The sequence below is a fragment of the Exophiala dermatitidis genome (genome assembly GCF_000230625.1).
Source record: "Exophiala dermatitidis NIH/UT8656 unplaced genomic scaffold supercont1.1, whole genome shotgun sequence".
NCBI lineage: Eukaryota > Fungi > Ascomycota > Eurotiomycetes > Chaetothyriales > Herpotrichiellaceae > Exophiala > Exophiala dermatitidis.
The window spans coordinates 1944766-1966166 of NW_008751646.1; the positions used below are offsets into that span (position 1 = coordinate 1944766).

The 21401-nt window shown below is 52.7% G+C and overlaps 9 protein-coding genes across 9 annotated transcripts; 5 read left to right on the forward strand and 4 right to left on the reverse strand.

Annotated features, from left to right (window-relative positions):
* Positions 1-1045: 1045 nt before the first annotated feature.
* HMPREF1120_00701 (rho-like protein rac1A) lies at positions 1046-1756 on the forward strand (the record flags this gene model as incomplete). The annotated part of the gene is made up of 3 exons (XM_009154702.1): positions 1046-1345; positions 1409-1641; positions 1696-1756. The coding sequence occupies 3 exons, from the start codon at positions 1046-1048 to the stop codon at positions 1754-1756; spliced, it is 594 nt and encodes a 197-aa protein (XP_009152950.1).
* On the reverse strand, positions 1484-3183 carry HMPREF1120_00702 (uncharacterized protein). Its single transcript, XM_009154703.1, has one exon. It carries the CDS (start codon positions 2973-2975, stop codon positions 2064-2066), a length of 912 nt encoding a protein of 303 aa, XP_009152951.1. The 5' UTR covers positions 2976-3183; the 3' UTR covers positions 1484-2063.
* Positions 3184-3492: 309 nt separating this feature from the next.
* Positions 3493-6465, forward strand: HMPREF1120_00703 (AP2-associated kinase; the record flags this gene model as incomplete). Its single annotated transcript, XM_009154704.1, has 1 exon — positions 3493-6465. One exon carries the CDS (start codon positions 3493-3495, stop codon positions 6463-6465), a length of 2973 nt encoding a protein of 990 aa, XP_009152952.1.
* A 357-nt stretch (positions 6466-6822) lies between these two features.
* HMPREF1120_00704 (AP2-associated kinase) lies at positions 6823-7998 on the forward strand (the record flags this gene model as incomplete). Its single annotated transcript, XM_009154705.1, has 1 exon — positions 6823-7998. One exon carries the CDS (start codon positions 6823-6825, stop codon positions 7996-7998), a length of 1176 nt encoding a protein of 391 aa, XP_009152953.1.
* Positions 7999-8782: 784 nt separating this feature from the next.
* HMPREF1120_00705 (uncharacterized protein) lies at positions 8783-10015 on the forward strand (the record flags this gene model as incomplete). The annotated part of the gene is made up of 1 exon (XM_009154706.1): positions 8783-10015. One exon carries the CDS (start codon positions 8783-8785, stop codon positions 10013-10015), a length of 1233 nt encoding a protein of 410 aa, XP_009152954.1.
* Positions 10016-11439: 1424 nt separating this feature from the next.
* HMPREF1120_00706 (uncharacterized protein) lies at positions 11440-12303 on the forward strand (the record flags this gene model as incomplete). Its single annotated transcript, XM_009154707.1, has 2 exons — positions 11440-11678; positions 12153-12303. 2 exons carry the CDS (start codon positions 11440-11442, stop codon positions 12301-12303), a joined length of 390 nt encoding a protein of 129 aa, XP_009152955.1.
* A 992-nt stretch (positions 12304-13295) lies between these two features.
* Positions 13296-13678, reverse strand: HMPREF1120_00707 (glutaredoxin 3; the record flags this gene model as incomplete). Its single annotated transcript, XM_009154708.1, has 2 exons — positions 13296-13453; positions 13528-13678. 2 exons carry the CDS (start codon positions 13676-13678, stop codon positions 13296-13298), a joined length of 309 nt encoding a protein of 102 aa, XP_009152956.1.
* Positions 13679-14674: 996 nt separating this feature from the next.
* On the reverse strand, positions 14675-16427 carry HMPREF1120_00708 (uncharacterized protein; the record flags this gene model as incomplete). The annotated part of the gene is made up of 2 exons (XM_009154709.1): positions 14675-16246; positions 16359-16427. The coding sequence occupies 2 exons, from the start codon at positions 16425-16427 to the stop codon at positions 14675-14677; spliced, it is 1641 nt and encodes a 546-aa protein (XP_009152957.1).
* A 562-nt stretch (positions 16428-16989) lies between these two features.
* On the reverse strand, positions 16990-20444 carry HMPREF1120_00709 (uncharacterized protein). Its single transcript, XM_009154710.1, has one exon. The coding sequence runs from the start codon at positions 19586-19588 to the stop codon at positions 17480-17482; it is 2109 nt and encodes a 702-aa protein (XP_009152958.1). The 5' UTR covers positions 19589-20444; the 3' UTR covers positions 16990-17479.
* Positions 20445-21401: the final 957 nt, after the last annotated feature.

The window sequence follows — 21401 nt, forward strand, 5'->3', positions numbered from 1 at the left end:
TAACCTTTCGACGTAGTCTGATCGTTTCATCCCTCTCGCGTACGTTCGAGTTCTAATCGCGGTACACTAAGCTGCATTGTGTCGTGACCCAAATCGCCCAGTAGTCGTGCCACCTGGGGTTCAAAGTGTCTCAGGACAGCCGCAAGTACCAAAGTAGGTCTGCTGGAGGTTGATGGTGCCGCTGCAGCAGCGCGGCAATCCCGGGTTAGTATGGAAGTATTCCCTACCTGCCTGCGTAGTAGGATGCGACGTTCAAGCGAATCCAAGCTCTTGCAAAACACTGCTTTCGAATGCAGAGCCGTCTCTGGGTCCGGAGCAAGCGCGCGTACGGGGCCAGTACGTGCAACAGCATTGCTCGCCAAATATTGGCTCCTTTATCACATACTCTAGTCCAGCAGATCGATCAAACGTCTCAGGAAGTGCATCAGCCAGAAAGGCCACCAGACAATTGCGCTGCAGCGGCTGACTCGGACTCCAGTACCGCACCGCTTCATTGACTGGGCACCCGCTCTGGGCGCCGTCAGCGGTGCACCATCCCCAACTTTCAGCCTAGGCCTCCCTACGGACACTCCCGCCGGGCAGGCTGCGCGGTGGTCTTTGCTCCTCTTGCCGCCCCGGACCCTGAACCCTCTAGCCAACTTGCCTCCTTGCCCCGATACAACCACTGGCACCGTGACCTGCTACCTGGTACCACTCACACTGCAGTAGCGTACGCCCCTTCTCACCTGCGCATGCTTTGTACAGCTCTGCGACTGCCCTGCTCCATACACCTGTCATTCCACTTGTGCCTACTCCTATCGCCCTGCTTGATCCTCTCCCAGACTGCAGGCCTGCCTACCTCTGTCGTGCAACCATCGGGCCCTGTGGGCTTGTTGACTTTTACAGAGACGCGCCCAGTTGCTGGACACGGTTCGCGTCAACAGATCAACGCCTTGGCCAGCTTGACGCTGAGACGACAAAATCATCGCTCGGGAATTCTTGACGACAGAAGACTCGCCCCCGAGAAAGAGCAGCCTGCGTTTGCCCCAGATCCATCCTCACAGACATGGCGCAAGCGACGCAGTCAATAAAATGTGTGGTGACGGGGGATGGTGCTGTGGGAAAGACTTGTTTGCTCATATCCTATACCACGAATGCCTTCCCGGGCGAATATATCCCTACTGTCTTTGACAACTACTCAGCTAGTGTCATGGTGGATGGGAAACCCGTCTCTCTGGGATTGTGGGATACTGCTGGTCAGGAAGACTACGATAGATTGCGGCCCCTTTCATACCCGCAGACGGACGTCTTTTTGATATGCTTTTCCATTGTATCTCCTCCCAGTTTCGACAATGTCAAGGCGAAAGTGAGCACCACTACCCTATCTGCCTTGTTTACGGGATTGACGAGCTGACAGCCTGGCATTTAGTGGTACCCTGAAATCGAGCATCACGCCCCCGGTGTGCCCATCATCCTCGTCGGAACCAAACTGGATTTGAGGGACGATAAAGCCACGGCCGATAGTCTGAGGGCGAAAAAAATGGAACCTGTATCATACGAGCAGGCACTTGCTGTGGCCAAAGAAATTAAAGCGGTCAAATATCTGGAGTGCTCCGCATTGACACAACGAAATCTCAAAAGCGTGTTTGACGAAGCGATCAGGTAATAAACCAACATTTATAGCAAATTTCACCACGGTGCTGACCTGCATTCTAGAGCCGTACTTAACCCTCGACCAACCACTACGAAGAAGAAATCGAGGTGCAGCATTCTTTAGCAGTGTTTTTTGGGAGGCGACATTTTGGGTGTTCTTTTGGGATGGCAAGGGGTTTCAGGGACGCATTGCAAAAAGGTGGACATAGACACTTTCACAGCTTCGCTGCTTCGTCCTCCATCGTTCGCTCAACTTCAACTCCGACATAGGTGTGGTTGAGATTGTAGAAGAGAATCTCTCCATCATACGAATAATAAATGAGCAATCTAATTGGAAGAACGCACATTGACCGGAGGCGTTGAATCTTCAACGTGTTCCCCGGCCGCAAAACAGAGCGGGCATTACGTCTCCCTGGCAAACATTGGCACATTCAATGCTGTACACGAGCCAAACGACTAGGATGTATGGCACCGCGATCATCCTGCGCAGCACCGCTGGCCTCGGTGGCGTTCGCGCCAGTCCCGGGAGCAGCCTTTGCCTTGGCCGCGGCCTTCTTCTGCTCAGACTTGTCCTTGATGAGCTGCCGTTTGCGCTCTTCATTGAGTTTTTCGTTTTTCGTTTTGATCTTCATCAAGCGATCCTGACTCTTCGCTCCGCCGCCGCCGGCGGTCAATTCGACGTTGATTCTTCGACCCTTCTTCTTGCCGCTCGAGGCTTCCCTCCTGGGTTCGCCATCCTCTGCCTTGGAGTTGGGGTCGAATATCGAATGATGGTAGAGCTTCAAACAAGTCTTCATTTTATCATAGCTGTCAAACTCGACGAATGCAAAGCCTTTTCCTTTCCCAGTCGCCTTGTCTGTGGAGAGGCGGACGCTGCTTGGGGCGAGCTTAGAAAAGTGATCTTTAACTTGGGCTGCCGTGGCGCTGAAGGGAAGGTTGCCGACGAAGACGATGAACCTTGCAGCTGACTCGGATGCTTCCTTATGATCTCCGTCCACCTTCTTCAATTTTTTCGCTTTTTTGTGTATCTTGTCGCTCGAATTCTCGTCAACCACGGCTTGGTCCTGGTCTGTAGGCTGCACTTCCTTGTCTGAGGGAGCGCTCGGTTTTTCGTCTGTGGACAAAGCAGTCGTCCCAGAGGTTGGTTGAGAACTCTGTTCTTTTGACTTCTTGACTTTCTTGGATCTACGTTCAGATCTTGCCTGCCGCGCTGCGCCTTTCCGCTCTTCCTTCTTGGTTTGTGAATCTTGACCTGCAGCACCCGCCTGCGTCGGAGCGTCCGTCTCAAACGGCTCGGGAAGATCCCGGGGCTCGTCTTGATCGCGCTTCCTTTTCTTCGACATGCTGAATAGTGACAAATATGATATGCCTTTAAGAGTCGCGGGAAAAGACGGTCAGGTTTCTGCAAAATAATATTGCGCCGCGAAAAAATGATCAGCGGGCAAACTCACAGACTGCGTCATGCGGCCGACGCGCCGATTGTAGGGGGCTGAAAAGGTGGCTTAGTAGTAGGAAACCGAGAGGGTCTCTGCTACTAGTGGTAGGCACCCGGCACCCATCCCAGAGTACAACTAGTACAACATAGTGCTATGCAACGCCCGCCGTCCTTGGGGAACTTGAGGCAGTGTCCTTCTGCGGTGGAACTCTGCTGCTTCCGCCTCCAGGCCAACAACAGTTGACCAACGCTCAGCTTTCAGGGCTGCCTACGATTCGGAGTGGACTACACCTCGACCTCCTCCTCGACCTCCATCGCTACACGCCTGCCGTCGTGCCTCGCCGTTTGTTTCGTGAATCTTTAGCTATGATTGACAGATAAACCCGTAACCCACCCCAAGTTCGACCACCTCCTCTCCAGCCAATATGGCTGTATACGCCTCTCAACTTGGGGCCAAAGGGCCTTTCGCAAACAGTGCTCCTCCTTCGCTGCCTGCACAATTGCCTCCGGCAGGTACATTTCTCCCGGGCACAAAAGTCCAAGTTGGAAATCACCGAGTGGTCATCGAGCGATTCCTTTCCGAGGGTGGATTTGCCCATGTATACGTGGTTCAGCTGCCGCGTCCTGTGGATGGAAGCCACAAAGCGGTCCTCAAGCGGGTGGCTGTCCCCGACAAGGAACATCTGGCCAATATGAGAACAGAAGTCGAGACCATGAAGAGGCTGCGGGGCCATAAACATATCGTCAAATACATTGATTCTCATGCTTCACAACTGAAAGGCGGTGGTTATGAAGTGTTCCTACTGATGGAATACTGCGAAGGAGGAGGGCTGATTGATTTTATGAATACGCGCCTACAGAACAGACTGACGGAACCCGAGATCTTGAAGATATTCACGGACGTTGCCGAGGGCGTGGCGTGCATGCATTACTTGGATCCTCCCTTGATGCACCGAGACCTGAAGGTCGAGAATGTGCTCATATCCACGTCTGGGTCATCCAGGATATACAAGTTATGCGATTTTGGGTCCGCAGCGCCCGCAAGGCCAGCTGCTACGACGGCCGCTGAAGGACGCCTGATTGAAGACGACATCAACCGCCATACGACACTTCAATACCGAAGCCCTGAGATGATCGACGTGTATAGGAAACAGCCGATCGACGAGAAGGCCGACATCTGGGCCTTGGGTGTCTTCCTATATAAGCTCTGCTATTACACCACTCCATTTGAGGAGGTCGGACAGATGGCCATCCTGAATGCCAGATTCAAGTTTCCAGCTTACCCGCGGTTTTCAGATCAACTGAAGCTGTTGATCGCATCCATGCTCCGTGAACGCCCTGCCGAACGGCCGAATATTTACCAAGTCTTACAAAAGGCATGCCAGTTAGAGGGCCGAGAGTTGACCCTCCCGGACATTTATACCCGCCGTTCCCAGTCAGAAGGTCGTAAAGACAGGGTTCTCCCATCACCTGCTTCAAGTTCCCAATCCAGGGCTGGCGCCACATTATCCCCTCCCAAACAAGCAGCTCCTCTTACCGTTCCACAAGTTGAACCGATGCGAAGAGGCCGACCGACCAAACCGATTTCTCATCATGGCTCAGCCAAACCGAGCCCGTCACCGCTCCGTATGGTGGATAACGCTGATCCTTTTGCAGTCTTGGATGGAAACAAAGCAGTTGCTGGAGACGAGCTGTCTGCGAGGTTTCCGACTCTAGACCAATTCTCGTTGTTGACCGACAAAGGCAGGAAGTTCGCTTTCGAGCCTCAGGTTGAGCGCAAATCAGATGCCGCCGATCCAGCTCTAGCCGAGCGTGTCACAAAAGCCCTGGCAGATGAGGCATTTGCCAGAGCCCCGAGCCCTCCTAAAGCAAGATCTCCCGCTAGCGACCCTCCTGCTACTACAAAATCGACAACTGGGTTGCAGCATAAGAAGTCTGTGGAAAGTCAGGAGACTAATGTGCCAACCAGCAGCGCAAAACCTGCTGCAGTCTCAAGGCCGACGGTGGTATCTACCGGCACCATGACCAGTTCATCACCGTCACTCACTGCACAAATCGATTCGGAGCGTTCAATCAATCGCTTTTCGTCTAATGGCCAAACAACAAGACCGTTGGGTACCAGCCAACCTGCTGACCAGCTACGTTCCTCAGAACCGAGCAGTAACACTTCGCGATTAGGAAGACTGCTAAGAGACGACGCCAGTAAGTCTCAGCTTGCTGGCGGTGTGGAGCCGCGGTCGCCTACATCGTCACGCCCTTCGCTAGAGGGAGGGCGGCCAATGATTCGTGACTTAGGCTCTGGAATGAGCAGATCAAGATCGCTAAATCTTCGGAGTCGGCCAGCGAGCGTCAATTTCGGAAGCAAGCCTGCTACTGCCAAAGATAGAGACATCAAGCACCTTGACTATGAAGCCACCTTCACCAGCGCAGAACCTGATTTGGAGCCATTGACACCATCCGAGTCCGCGACGAACATTACCTCGGATGTGGACTTTTTGCGGGCCCGAGAAGAGGAGGAAAAGGAAAGAAAACAGCATCACAAACGTCTGTCAAGCAGCAGCTCCAGGCATCTCAAACGCGCCAGCGTGCCCTCTATGGGCTTAGCAGGAACAACGAAGCTGCTGGCTGGTAAATTTGGCGATGCATTCAAAAAGTTTGAAAGTAACGACTCCAATCAAGTAGGAAGGGCGGATTCACCATCACGCGATCCTATCAATGTTTTGACGCCAATTGCCGGGTCAGAAGCCACGGACCTGAGTGACGACCGGCAACCGTGGGACGAAACTGAAGATCTCTCCCCCGAAATGCGCCGTGAGCTCGAGAAGCGGAAACTAGAGGCAGAGGAACGAAGAGTTGCCAATGCAGCAGCGGAATACAGGCAACGCTTAGCGGCAAAGGGAGGCGCTACGACCGCCAGTGGAGGGCCCGGCAGGGCTGCTTCAATTCAAGCCAGAGTCCAGTCTCTACTGAGTGAGAATGCTCGCCCTGCTCACAAGACTGCAACAGGATACGGCCATTTCACCGAGTCCCCTGCGTCGCAGGTGAGGATGGAAGAAAGGCAGGCGACTCAGTCTGCGAAGCCTCCTCCGCCACACGCATCCGCCGACAGGCACGAAGCTCCCAGAGTGACGTCCGCCCCTGCATCTGCCGCTGATCTCACACGATCAGATCCTCGACCTCAGCGACCTGCAGCACCACCGAAGCCGAACACCTTGCGGACCGGGTTCGCCCAACATGGACCAGTGGTGACAAGCCAGGGGAACCTGGGGGCGGCTATAGAAGATGATTGGGAAGCGAACTTTAGCAAGAAATATCCCAGCCTGGCGGGCCTGGAGATGGTTGAGACGTCGATAGACAGGCCAAAGTCCACGACAACTGTACGGACCAAGGAGGTCTAGCGTAGTGTATTATGATTTGGTTCTAATAGCACATGAATTGACCAAGGCGGTCGCTGGCCTCCGCGTTCTGGAGACGCAGAATTGAGTGAGACTGAAGTGAGAAAGAAGTGAGAGTTAAGTGAGAGAGGAGTGAATGATTTTCGTTTTAGTAGTTCCCTTGCGTGAAGGCTTTCGCAGTCTGTCGTTTTTAGCGACTGCCTTCGAGTGCTACTATTCCCTGCACTTGGATCTTGCACTCACCTCAGTTCCCTCAACACCTTACGAACCCTTCTTCGTAACAGAGATCGCAAGCTCGATAACCCTTCCCTACACTCAACTCATACATCGTCAGTGGACTAGTCCTAAAAGACGTTCGACATGGCGAAACCGACATCGAAGACGGGCCGGGGTGGGCGTGGGGCAACACGGGTGTCAGACACCGCGAAGACCAATAACACATCCAGCTCTACGCCACCAAACACCAACCAGACCCAGACCACAGTGGCCAAGCGCACCAGATCTGGGGTGCGGAAAGCCGTTCAGACGTCCGAGTCGGTGGAGGCTACTACTTCTAGCACAAACTTGAATGTCGGAACCACCACTCCAGAGACTCAACTTGAAGAAGGCATCAATCCTCCCGAAAAGCACAACCGTCCGGCATCGACTTTTGTGAGTCTACGTGTTCCGTCCGAAGGTCTTCGACGATCGGCTGCGTCTCGTGGTCCGTTCGTCACCCTCAAGCTTGCACCCAGCGCTCTTCGATCTGTTGTAGAAAAGTCCGGCAGCCCTTCGTCGGCCAACACACCCACGAGTTCTCAGGCAACGGACGACTACGAACTTGTTACCGGTACTGCTGCTGCAATTGGACCATCGCGTGAGCTATATCAGACAGACAACCACCTTGGAGCTGGTCTAGTCGAGGGTGAAAGCACAGCAACAACATCAGATCGCGCAACATCCCCCACCACGTTGGATTCCCGCCAGACTCATTCTACACTGGTCGCGCCGCACTCTCAGGAGGTGGCAGCCAGCTCGCAAGCAATGGCCCCCGTCAAAGACACCAGCAGCGTACACAACACCATCAAGGACATTATCCAAGAGCTGACCGACATCCAAATCCAGACTCATGGCTATGTTCCCGAAACTCAGGACTTGTTGGTGGACAAGATGACCGAGCTGGCCGAGTCCCTGTCACGTCTGCAGAATTTGACTTCGACCACGGCGTCGCCCAACAGCTACATCCACAATGTCCAGATTGCACCCGAGATTGTTGACTACGTGGATGATGGCCGCAACCCTGATATCTTTACTCGAGACTTTGTGGAAAATGTCCAGCGGGGCAATGCGGTGATCAACGGCAAACAGCACGCTTTTGCGGAGTTCGCCAAAATCTATGCAAAGGCTCTGAAGGAGGGCATCCCCGGTGTTGCTAGCCAAGTCGACAAAGTCCTTGCGAATGCTGGCCTCGAGCTCGAACCGGAGGAAAAGGCAAACCCGGGTGCGGATGCCGATTATTCGAGCATTAATGGCGTCCACAAGGCCGAGGGTATCTGAGTTGCACACATGGTGGCGGGCTCTGTGGTGTTTGCTGCGTCTTCAGAAGTCCACTTCATTCGAAGCCCTTCAGTCATCGTGGAATGGAGACATCAGAGATGGGGCTCATCAAGGTTCTGCTTCAATTTTCCGGCGGCTTCGAGGGCGGCCACAACAAGTGCTTCGATAATACAGCTGGAGTAAGGATTTCCAAGGATCTGCGAGTTACGAGATACGAGCTGAGCCTCGATTTGGGGCATGGTGCATGACATGATGGCTGGGACATGACTTGTATAAGTAGTTACTAGCAGTAATCGAAAAACGTTTTCCGTGATTTGGTAACAGGCGGTGTCGGGTCTTTGTTATATGTGGACTTAACCAACTGTCACGAAGCGTGCCCGAGACAACGACAGTACGGATATCAATTACAGGTCCAGGATTTCCAAGCATAAATGCTTGCGATCGAAGTCATTTTGGGGCGTACGCCCAAGCGACCGTGGACCTGTTTATGACACCAACTTATGAGGTTGGGTCGTTTGTCATTTATATCAGGCTATCTACATCGTTGAAGTTGTGATGGCGTGGGCGGTCGCGAGCCCATTAATGGAGTAAACCTTGGCGTCCGTCATAGGTACCTAGGTACAACTATAGCACAGTAGAGGTTGGTAGGTACTTCACTACTGTCCGTTGTACAAGTTGAACATCAGCTGTAAGCATAATGAACCTGTGATCGCAGCCTTCACACATCTTCAAGTTGTCGCTCTAAATAACACATTCTTGCGCCAGCATCCCAGTGGCTGTCAAGATGAACACTTCACCACTCAGGACATTGCTCGCTCGTCGTGTGTGCAGATGCAGCGCATCACACCTACAATACAAACCCACTTCCATTGCTCGGTATATCTCGCAAACGACACGATCCAATGCTTCCCACACATCCCCGATCCCGACTTACGGGTCAGCCGAGTTCCTTAAACGTCGCTATCAAAAGACAGAGGCAGTGGTCGAGCCGACCAAAGCCGCGCGAGCACAAACACTGAAGCGTATCCGATGGTCTGCTTATGGCATTGCCCTCTGCACCCTGGCTATCTTCGGCACAATTTCGCTCTACCCGGCTCCGGGAAAGAATAAAGAGAAAGACTCGAACTCGGATAGAACAAAAGTGGCACAACTGGATGCTCCGCCTTCGATAGCAGGCACCGTCACCGGCGGTGCCACCACCACGGACAATGAAGTCGAACAAGTTCCCACCGGCACTTCTACGATCCCTTACTTCCCCAAGATCATTCACCTGACCACGGACGCCCCCGGCGCGACTCCTGCAGCGGCAAACGAAGGGACCCAGAAAGACGAGGAATACCAACTCGTTGGCCTTGGTGTGCGGACAGTCTCACTCCTCAGCATTCAAGTCTACGTGGTGGGCCTGTACATTGCTGTCAGCGACATTGCAGGCCTGCAAGACCGCCTCGTGCACTCGGTCGCCGACCCCGTTGCGACGACTCTGGTTCCGAACGAGAAAGCGACTCTCCGCGACCTTCTCCTCGATCCGGACCGCGGCGAAGAAATCTGGAACAACATCCTCAAAGACGGCCATTTGAGGATGGCGTTCCGCATCGTGCCTACGCGCAACACGGATTTCATGCATTTGCGTGATGGATTTGTTCGAGGCATTACGGCTCGGAGCGCTCACTTTGCCAGCGACCGCAACGACCCGTCGTTCCAGGACGAGTCGTTCGGGTCGGCGCTGAATGACTTCAAACAGGCCTTTGGCGGCGGAGCCAGGCGCAAGCTTCCCAAGGGCGAAACTCTGCTTTTGTCTCGCGACGCCGCCGGCAAGATGACCGTGTGGACGGAAGACAAAAAGGGCGATCAGCTGAAGATGGGCGAGGTTGCCGATGAGAGAGTGGGTAGGTTGTTGTGGTTGAATTACCTTGCAGGCAAGACGGTCAGCAGTGAGCCCGCCAGGCAGAGCGTCATCAATGGCGTGATGGAATTTGTCGAACGTCCTGTTGGGACAGTGGCCACGCAGGTGGTTTGAAGTTAGCAGTGAGATATGCAGTTCCTCAAGTGTCTGGATGTGTTCTTGAGGTACTAGCATCGTGATGCTACTGCAGGGAGTCTCAATCCAAGACGAGATATCTTGCACCTGTGGACGTTCGCTAGGCTTGTAAAAATATTCATACCTCCATACGATGGAGTTAGACAGAGGAGAGATACTAGGGTAACAAGCATTCATCTCATTCAATTTCTTCCTCAAGAAGTCATCAACACATCTCATTCAGGCTCCCGAGTAAGCGGATCTGGTCTAAGTCTACCCGGTGTCGACCATTGCAGTCAAGTTTCCTCTTTTCTTCTTGTTCTTCATCTGAACCGCGCTCCATTCCACAAGAGCAGACCCGTCCTCAGACATGCTTTTGGGAGATCCTGCCGAATCGCCCTCAGTCCTAGACCAAACTATGACATAAAAACTTCTACCAGAGGAATACGAGCCGCTTGTCCAATGAGTAGTACTGTAATGGCCGGCGGTATGCGGTCTGTTGCTGTATATGCGATGCTCCTCGTACTTGTAACTTCCCGCTATTTTCTGGGACGGGATTGACATCCCCTCCTCTACCATTCTCACCCAGCACCGCTTCGTTCAAGTTCTTCCAGTTCGTATCACTCATCCACTCACCCACTCACCCACTCCTTGCATGGCTCGTGAACTACCTAACCTTCATCCAAGGACTTGAATTGGGTCAAATTCCTTACGTGAAGCAAGGGGGCGTCTTGCCTTTCGTCATCGAACGGTTGGTGGATGCAGCTGAAGCTGAAGCTGAGATCAAGCCCAGCTGGGATGCCATACAGTGGTGCTCCTTTACGAGAATGATGGTGACAGGGTTCAGTCTACACACCCAGACACCTCTGCCTAGGTAGGTACAGCCGCCCACGTCGGGTCTGGAGGGGTCTGAACAGCGGTTCAGTTCAGCTCTGCGGAAGCTGGCCTACCTACCTTAGCAACAGTATATACCTCGCGCACTTTGTCTTGATCACATCTGCAGATGTTCTGATATCTGTACCCATCACTGCTCATCTCCCTTTTCCCCTCCCTCTTCCACTAACAGCATCGTACAATATTGTACCAAAAGTGCTGGACACGCCCAGGCTCAGCCGCTCAAAAAGTGAAGCCACAAGATAGCCACTCAGTCCGACTACCTAAATCAACTGTTCGCTTCACAGACTGATCAAACTTGAACTACATATGTCCACATGAGTCCAGCCCTTCTCAGGGACACTTAAAGAGTGTGGTACTGCAGCATTATACTAGCACCAGAGCACTACCCATATACCTCTCCAGGACTACACCCAACACACCTTTTCGACGCCAATTCCACTCTTGCTTTGCAAACTTGAACGGGGTGACCAGACCGGGGAAACATCTCTACACAGAGACCTTTAACATCTCCCTCTTCCTCTGCAAACATGTCCGCAACAGCACCAGCAGTGGTCCCACCAAACATTATGGTCCTGGTATCCCCCGTCAAAGGACAAGAAGACCGCGTTGCCGAATTGATCGAACAAGTTTCACAAGCCGTCAAAACCCACGAGCCCTGGATCAGGTATTATCGCTGGTACGCCGTCCGTGAAGTCGAAAGTGATCCGGACGAACATGATCGCGAGCGTGGGCATGGTGGTGTAACGGAATTTTATGTCGTTTTTCGGTACGTGAATACCTATGTGTTGCCCAGCCCGGCACCTACATTACAGTCACCATTGCAGTACTATGTTGTCCTGGTCCTTGCTTCTTTGACATTTCTTCCCTCTGGTCATTTCCTTGTCCCGTTACCCGTCGACCTTTGCTGTCTGTTCGTTGAGTAGGTACACGTACTTTCGATACTTTCAATCCATCCCGCGAGCAAGGCAAGGCTCTGATCACAAATGCAAAGAAAGAACAAGCTGCTTGCTACTTATCATCTGATCTATTCATCCCTTTGGCTTGACATCCTCAGACGCCAGGGGTTAATCAGCCTACATATCGGTACCCTAGAACTGTTCATTGTTCATCCCTGTGACCCCGAGCCTGATGTGGCCCCGCCCAGCAGCCATGAATAATTTCTGTTTGCCTGATTCCTATGCTCTCGTTTTTGTTTTCTCGGTATATCTACATTTATATTCATATTCTCTATCTACAACAGACTCGACGACCCGACCAAACTCATCAGTCGCCGCGACCTGCCTCACCACCAGGAAATCGCCAGGGTGATCCGCGAGGAGAATCTGCTGCGTTCGCCGCTCCAGTATTTGAAGCTCGAGGACCGAGGGTTCTGGACTCGTGAGGGAAATTGAATCAAGGAACAAGTTGAGTCATGGAAATAAGGCATGCCTGTGTCTGTTCTGCCTTTGTGTCACCGCATGTTTTCACTATGAGTGTACTATGTACCTATGTAGTGGTGTTTTCTCAGTACTAGTATGGCATTGTTGCCTGCAGTGTTACGTATTTATTTCCAATTCGTCCTTTTATATTTCACTTTCTAGCTTGGTATGGACTACCGACTACGTATAATAAGAGCGACCAGAGGTATGTTCTGTTGCCCTAGATAATAACAATTGCAAGGTTTCGTGGCATCGAAGTGACCTGAGTAGACTGATGTCTGTCTGCCTGTCTGCCTGCCTTCATTCCTGCTCGGGAGCGGGAGGCCCGGGCGTGAATAAGGCTGTGGACAGTCAGGGAAGGGGTAAATTGGAGGTCCCATGTAGTACTGCCTAGTACACTGAAGAATATCCAGAGAATAAAATATAAGACAACACAGTAGCACAACAAGCAAGGCTATAGCGGGGAAAGTAGTGGCCTTTCTGGTTCGCATTTTCGGTCTTGCATTGGCTTGATAGAGCATCATCACGAACAGCAGGCGGCGGACTCAACGAAAGGGATGCAACAACACAAAGCGATGACAATGAAACAGCAAAGAAAGAACCTCCAAACAGATTTTGAAAACGAGCCTTCGTACAATCCGAATGTTGCGAGCAATCGCAGGGAGCGTGTCCGAGCAATAATCATTCCACCAATTCTTTATCTCTATCACCGGTGTAAAGAAAAGAGCTGATCGGCTAACGGATGGTAATAATGCCTTCTCCGAAACTCATCGGTCCATCTCCAGCAGTAGTAAAGAGAACAATGCTCGATAGGGCCGTGAGCTTCCAAGCCGCAGCAACGAACGGCATCAGCGTGGACACCAACCAGCCCGGAGAATCCAGCCCATTCAGATCGATTGTCCAGACCGATGCCTCCCTTGGTACGATTCCATCCATCCATGTTCCAGATTCAATCAATCACCGACTTAAACCGCACCAGCACTCTTCAACAACGAATCCAACTCGCCCTTTCGGGACTGCAGGTCCGAGTTCCCGCCAATGTGCTTTTGGCCAATGAAGATGTTGGGCACGCTGCGCTGGCCGGTGATTTCTTCCAGTGCGTCTTGGATGGCTGCACCGTCCTCTATTGACCGAAAAGAGCGTTAGCGATCGAGGTCAACACACAATCAAACCAGGTCTTATTCTTCTCCTACTTACCAACTTCGTCCAACTCCAACAAGTAATACTTTGCATGTTTCTCATTCAGCAGGCTCTTGGTGGCGCGGCAGTACGGGCAGTACGACTTGCTGAACACCACGGCCGGGTTCTGCTCGATGATCTGCTGCGCCTTTTGCTTTGCGGCCGACATGGTGGCGGAGGAGAACGTGGGTGTCGACGAGAAGAATGTACGCGTCGTGTTGCGTAGGGAGGCGAGGATTGAGAAAGCTATGGTGGCGGTTATTGACTGTTCTCAAAGAGACGCAGGAGGCTGGCGGGGAAGAGTGGTGAACTGAAGGCGTGATATATGTATATGCGTGAAGAGACGTGGCAATGTGCAGTATGCAGGATTGCTAATCCGTTCAGGGTATGTCTTTTTGATTGCGCAATTGTAGTAGTGGACGAACAAGTAGAGGGGGAAGTGCGCAGTGAATGCTGGTGACAAATTGTTCAGTAGTGGTGATGAGCGCAGAGTGGTAGATCCCGACTCAGCGGGTGCCAGTGCCACTGCCGGGGACGAGGACCGATGTACGGGCCGGTAAAGAAGCTTGTGGCTCATCAGGCTTTGATGACGTGCTCAGATGCTGTGGCGCATTTCACTTTTGTGGCGGTGCAGTGGCTCTTTATCATCGCTACAGGCAGCGAGCAACACTACCTGTGCTATTGTGCACTCTCACACCCTTTCCATGGCAGCCAGGCAGCCGATGATACTGCGGTGAATCAGTGAATCCATCCACCAAGACAATACTAAGTTGGTTTTGTGCAAAGCAGACTTGTTGCTGCACAATGTGTAATTTCAACTTCTGGTCGACTGTATAGAATATCTCATGGTCCGAAATGAAGACAAGGCTGAACTTGAACGGTGACCGCCTCGCCTGCCATGACTTGATTTGAACTATTACCACGATCCACCTCCTTCAGTGCCCCTGCAATGAGTGGGCAACGGTGCATCCAGGATGTTTTGGAAAAGAAGGAGAAAATCAAAAGGCCCTGTTGGTGCGATTTTCGGCGCAATAAACCTCACTCCCGCTAGAATTGCATCAAAGCAAAAGACGGTATAAAACCCCATACCCAAACGTAAACGCAAGTAAATAGCAAAAGCACAATATCGTCGTGAGTCAGAAACAAGTCCCCACGCCCCCTAGTCTCACATGACAATGCAGCATCCACAGGACTTATCCTTGACCTTCTCCTCTGCATCGTTGTGTTCTTGACGTTGAACTTGACTTCTGCTTGGTTGAGCCGGCATGGTGGAAACGTTGCCCATCCTAGGGCTCTGTACAATCGCTGGACTCGTCACCTTTGGCATTGTGGTATACCCGCCATGGTTACTCCGGTTACTCCCACTGGTGCCAGGCCTTGCACCGACAGAGTTGCCATAACTCGGCACTGGCTTCAATGGCCAGGGGCCTTCTCCAGAAGTGACTTCTTGCCTCTCAGGAGAAGGAGACGGAGACGAAACAGGTGACGGAGCCTTAATGAGTCCATTGCCGGTATGGATGGCCAGCGGTGAAAAGTTCCGATCGTAGGTCGTTGGGATGGCTCCTTGTTGTTCCCACTGGGCTTGCTGCTGTCGCCGAGCGTGTGTTGGGATGATTTGTTCCTCAGGAGGTAACCTAGGGTCCGGCTTGTACATCGTTGCCAGCCACGGAGGATCACCTTCTGGTCTGTTGACCGCTGTCCGCGGACGATCGAGCTCTCCAGATCTGGTTCCAGGTCGCTGGCCTACCGAAGGCGAACCGCCTTGCCCGGTCTTGACATTGCTGGACGGTTTCCTACTTGTAGTAGAAACCTTCCTTCCTGCCGAGGTGCCTGGAGGCGACGGTTGACCGGTTTTCGGTTTGGTCTTGGTGGGAGACGCAGAGGCAGTCTTGGAAGCGCGCCTTGAGCCGTTGATTGATACGGGCGTTGCATGATGCGACCCGGTGTCCGTCTGCCCAGGGTGGCTGCCTGTACTTCCCCTCCGTTTTCGTGGCCTTAAAAGGGGTATTCCCTCCTCAGGGCTCATACTATTACTAATAGTACGCTTTCTCGCCAGGGGCGTATCTCGGTCGATTTTGTCTTGTGGTATCGGTAGAGGACTTGATGTTAGAACTGGTATCTTTGATCCAGATTTCTTCAACATCGGTGTGTGTGTTATCCGTGGTGATTCATGGTCGGCCGCAATCTCTTCCGGTGTGCGCAAATCCCAGTTTGTCCTGTCATCTTCATCTTCCTCGCCTTCATCCAGCCGTGGTCGTTCTTCTTCTGTAGTATGGCGTCCGGATTGTGACGCACTGCGAGGTTCGGTTTGTCGACCAAGGTGAATGTCTTGTGTTCCACCACTGTTCACATTCCGCTTCGCTTTAGCCAAATTGATTCCGGCAGCTTGTAGCTCCTCACTCTCAATCTTGGCCAACTTATCCCTGTGGATCCAGCCTTCAGGGTCGTCGTCTTCCGGTCGATACATGTTTTCCGGAACGTCGCTCTCGCTAGGCTGTCGACTGACATTGCCACTACTGGCGTTGTTTCCGTACAAATCGAGCAGACTGTCCGCCTCACTCCCACTACGGGTTAAGTTGCCTTGGTTTTGACCCAATTCCCCCACTCTGTTATGGGCCGGTCGACCATGGACACCGTTGTCCTTTCGATTGGGAGGCAGGCTAGATAGCGGCGTGCGTGCCGAGGAGGGAGACAGCTGCCTTAGACCCGGGGGACGACTTTGGTTGGAAAAGGTATTCTAGAGGCGTCAAATTGTCAGAGCCAGGTGGTACACGTGAACTTGTGTGACATTGAACCCATTCGCAACCACCTACTGGCACAACCCAGTAGTATAGAAAGTCAAAACTCACCACGTCGTATGGTGATTTTGGCCCATGAGAGACCGTCGTCGTCACCCCAGCAGAGGCCACCCCTGCCATGTCCAGTTTTATCGACGATGCTGGTCGCAAACTGGGCTTCCCCTCAAATCAGGGCGAATGCGGTCGTGTGCATTGGACCAGAGGTATGGCCATGCAAACTCTTTGCTCTGGAAATGGACGGCAGTAGGGAAGGTTTCAACAGATCGAATAAGAGTCAACAGGCTAGAACCTCAGTCCATGCACTGGACTTCCCTCGTAACCAAGGGCTTGCAGGAGGACGGTGCTGCCCGTCTAAGGGAGGATCGCTTCGAACGCAGAGGGCGGAAAAGATGAGGAGAAACAGGTGTCGGATCAGGTCAATCAATTGCTACAATACTAAGATATTGAAAACAATGCAAGCCAGCCAAAGCACAGAACATCAGAGTAAGAAGGGCATGATATGATGCAGCAGTGAGGCATGAGGGCAGAGTTGCCGTTGTCTAGAGGTCAACTCTCGCAAGCCTATTTCATTCGCTTGACAAGGATCCCATGTCAACAAACCCATTTCCAGCTTAAGCTGCCAGTACTTTACATAAGCCCAGATGGTTGGCTCATTCTTACCGCTGCACAGAAGCAAAAACCTGAAGAATCGTGGATACAGAGACCAAAACTTTAAATACGCATATATGCATTTCATGTTTATGTTCATCGCATTTCGTTAGTCGTCAAGTCCTTGCGAGGACAAATATAGGCTGTGCAATCACCCTTGGCCTTCCAGGCCGAGTAAACCAGCCGTATGCGCATATGTACGAACCAGAATCGTCCTGTCAACCTGAATTATGCTTCTTTGAATCGACCTTGGATCCATATTTACTGATGTCTCTCCATCCTTCCTACTTCCGACCACAACACCATCGATGCTATCCCATTTCCTGACCCATGGGAAGTCCGTATCTGAACCAGTTAAAAATGCAGAATGCAGGTGACAGGAATGTCCTGAATATGTATGTGCAGACGTCATGTTTGTTGTAAAGAATGTCATAATGCTCTAAACAAGACAGGATCAGAGATGGTGATCAAACAGCCAGCACCGAAGACGCCAAAAAAGCGAGTCGAAAGAAAAAGAATGGTCGTTAGTATCCTCCCACGCTAACAGACGGTCGTCTCGTTCTGGGGAGGTCCCGGAAACGTGACGATTGTTCGCCGTCACGGTAATCGGAGGCATCGCGCATGTATGTTGTGTATTGAGGCTCCCGCCGGGGTGTAATGTGCACTTTGTCAGCCGGATAAGGTCGAGTATACCTGGTCTCTTCAGGAGATATCTCCGCAAATAGCTTCTCACGGCCACTGTTGTGACGCGAGACAGGCGGAGTGTCCCGCGGCGACCGTGGGGAGGCCCGATCTTCGTATCGACCTGACTCTGTTCGCCGAATAGGAGGAGAGGTCTGAACAAAATCTTCCATCAGGGTGGCACCGCGTGAAGACTTGGAAGGTCTTGTCTCGACCCTGGGTCGTTCAGGTCGTTCTTTGCGACGATCGAAGTCTCGCGGAGGGGGTTCTCGAATGATGGACTCTGGGCTGTGATGGTATCTCCTGGAATAACGATCATCATAATCGTCATGGATTTTGTTCACGCGCGGTGTCCGTGAGTAATCATCGCCATCAACTGGATCCAGGACCTGGTACTTCGTGGATCTCTGTCGGGGTCTGGGCGGGCTTTCCTCCCTCATTTCTGGAGTGCGAGGACTGGGGCTGCTTCCATAGCCCGAATCGTGCATCTGTGTTTCGGCGTGCTTGAGGTTAGAACCCTTACTAGGAGCGTTGTCCTTTTTAGTCGAAAGCTTGGGCACTGGTGCGGTCTGAGAGCGAGCTAGACTTGGCGGCATTCTTCTCCGATGATCACGATCACCTCGGTCCCTATCTCGATCGCGGTCACGTTCACGTTCACGCTCCCGGTCACGTTCACGCTCCCGGTCACGTTCACGCTCCCGGTCACGTTCACGCTCCCGGTCACGCTCCCGGTCACGGTCGCGGTCGCGTTCGCGGTCATAAACTCGGTCGTAGTCCCGGTCACGGCCCGTCCCGGCTGAAGATCTCGGCGGAGCACGCTCCTCAACATGGGCACGTAGATGGCTAGGAGATGAAGTGGACTTCGAGAAGGACGGCGTCGTAAAGTAATCTTCCACCGATGGTCGGCGTCCCTTGGCAGAGTTTGGCCGCTTCTCACTATCGCTACCACTTCTGCGACCGCCATTTCGTGAATCTCCAACCCAGTATTGATACGCGTCTGAACCGTTTCGGTCCAAAGTCGGGCGGGTGGTTGCTTTTGCCTTCGCCATATATGCCTTGCTCTCTTCATGGTGTCTCTCCCATTTGGGGTCAAAGGAGTCATCGTCGGGGTCGTGAACTTTCCCGGCTCGCGTGGCCCTCGCACGGGTCCCTTCAGATGCGGGTTCAACATGAGAAGTGGTTTTTGAGCGGGATGCCGTCTTGAGGGAAGGCCTAATCTCCGGATAGCTGGGTTCAGAGTCCGAGTCCTCAACATATGCTGTTCTTCTGGTTTGTACTTTTTCGCTCCGTTCTCGTCGCTTCTCCCGATCCCGGATCTTCTCCTCTGACTTGCTGCTTCTCGTCTTTTCTGCCTGGGTCTTCAACTTTGCAGCTGCAGCTGCCGCCATCACACCAGGCCAGACATTTGAGGGTTTCTTGGACTTCTCGGCAGGTTTTGTAGGCGGAGGCGCTCTTCTTTCGTAGTCAGAATACTTTCTTGAGGTGGTTCGCGGAGGAGCTTCATCATAAGGATCCCGATAGTCGTATGCAGGAGCATTTCGGGGCTGGCGAATTTCCTCGAAATAACTCCCCTCTTCGCGGTATTCTCGAGCAGGAGTCGTATGCGGAGAGGGCCGAGGTGCCGGTCTCATGGGATATGCTCTGCTAGTGCTTTGGGGAGTAGGTGGCACTTCTCTCGATACCGGTTCTCTCATCATGGCTTCTCTACGGAGTTCGGCCAACCGAACCCTGTCATCATACCGTGATCTTTTGACTGGATCGCTGAGAAGTTCATACGCCTGTTGGATCTTTTGAAATTCATCCTTGCCTCTCTCCCGCTGTGCTTCATCCTTGATCCGGTCCGGGTGAAACTTGAGGGCGAGTTTGCGGTGAGCGGTGCGAATAGCAGAGATGTCTGCATCTTTGGTAACCCCCAACGCTGCGTAAGGGTCGGGAGGGAGAGGGGAGGCCATATTCTGTTGTTACAAGGGGAGAAAGGAGTTGGGAGAGAGAGCGGTGGATCGATGTAATGTTTTGTACAAGGCGGTCAACGAGTGGTCGTGGCGTGCATGATGGTGGCCCGTCGGCGGTCGGAGTTTGGCTGATTTGGGGTGGTTGGTAACAACGATCTCGAAGCAACGACGGCGCAAATTATGGTAACAAGACCGAATAATGATCGGGACGCTGTGTATCTCTGAGTTTGGCGCAGACAGCGTGAAGCCGCTGACGTGTTAAGTAAAGAAAGGGAGGAAGTGACAGAAGGAGGCGGCAGAGTGGTGCCAGATGTGAAGGGAGAAGTCTTGGGAAAGACTTCGGGTAACCGTCAGTCACTGACACGACGACGACTACCCCTACCAGCAGTAGCAGGAGTAACTAGGAACTGGGCACTCGGCCAGTGGCAGGGTGGCTCCTTAGGCCTGGTAGCCTTCAAGTTGGGTGCAGAGTGGGCTTAGCCGGCGGCGACGCGGGTGCTCTGAGCCCCCCGATCGTCGATAAGAGTTTCCGATCCCAGTGATTATGTAACCCCTGGACGGCGGCCTGGACTGCGGCAATTTTTCTCGCCTGTGCTACGGCTGTCGGGATGGTGATGGCAATTGGCTGATCCCCGGCTTGTATGAGAAGTGCCACTGATCTCTAGGCTGATGGCAGTACTGTTGATGGATTGAAAGGTGGTGTACAGTTGTAGAGTAGGGTAGTTGGTGAGATGTTGTCTCAAAACAGAGCCAGAGCCTGTAACAGACAAGAGCAAGGAAGTGCTTGAGATGGATGGGGACGCGTTGGGGAGACTACAACAACTATATCGGAGGCAGCATTCATCACGATTCCATGCGCAGCTCTGTAGATTGCTAGCATGACTATTGGCATTCCAGTCTGTTTGCTCCCTACCGTACCTGAGGCAAGTCCGATTCGCAGGTACTGTATCTGCCTGTGCATATCCAGCAACCTAGTCCATACGATCCTTGCGGTTGGACTCGTTTGCCTCCTGACCCTGGGAACGAGTGGGCGACAAACACAGAAAAGAACTCAAAAGAAGCCCTATCCTGGAACTGGCATTAAGGCCGTTGGACTCTGACAGTGCTCAGTCTTACACGGCACATTCGGCGGCAAGCCACCACCCAGTGTACGAAGTTAGTATCACCTGGTAACATTGTAGACGACCTAAGGCAACGCGGTCTGCAGCTCCAGAGCGTTACTGGTGGTGTGTCGTCATGAACAGAAGCAACTCAAACATTGGAGCTGGAGATGGTATATCAGTGGTTCTGTGGTTCTGCCCAGCCGACAGCAGCCTGAGAAAAAGGCCTGAGATGTTGGAACCTTGGAAGTACAATTGCAAGGCGCCCATAACCACACGGTTTGCACCTGAAAATCCATATCCTGTGGGCACCAAAAGTCCGAGCCCGTCGCCTGTGGAGGTACTGTAAATCATACGGCGGCCCCTGATTCCGCTCCCGCAGTACCGCACCACCACGGGCACTGGCACTGGCGCAGGCACCGGCCCTTCCGAGCCTACAGTACTACTACTACCTTCCCTGGAAATTACAGGCCTAAGGAGTCTCCTAAGCCCTTGGCCCTTCACCTGCGCTTCATCCTCTCGTTTCCGATACCATCATGCCGTGTGGCGTGGTTTGATACCTGTACTTGCAACTTGTTGTACCAGAGCCTCTGCTACACGTTACTCTTCTCTTCCCCGAATGACTCGCGGTTGTAAGCAACAAGCTCTACCCAGTTAGAGCACCTTAGATCGTTGGCACCGACTGTCCACCCAACCACACTACTAGTAGCAGC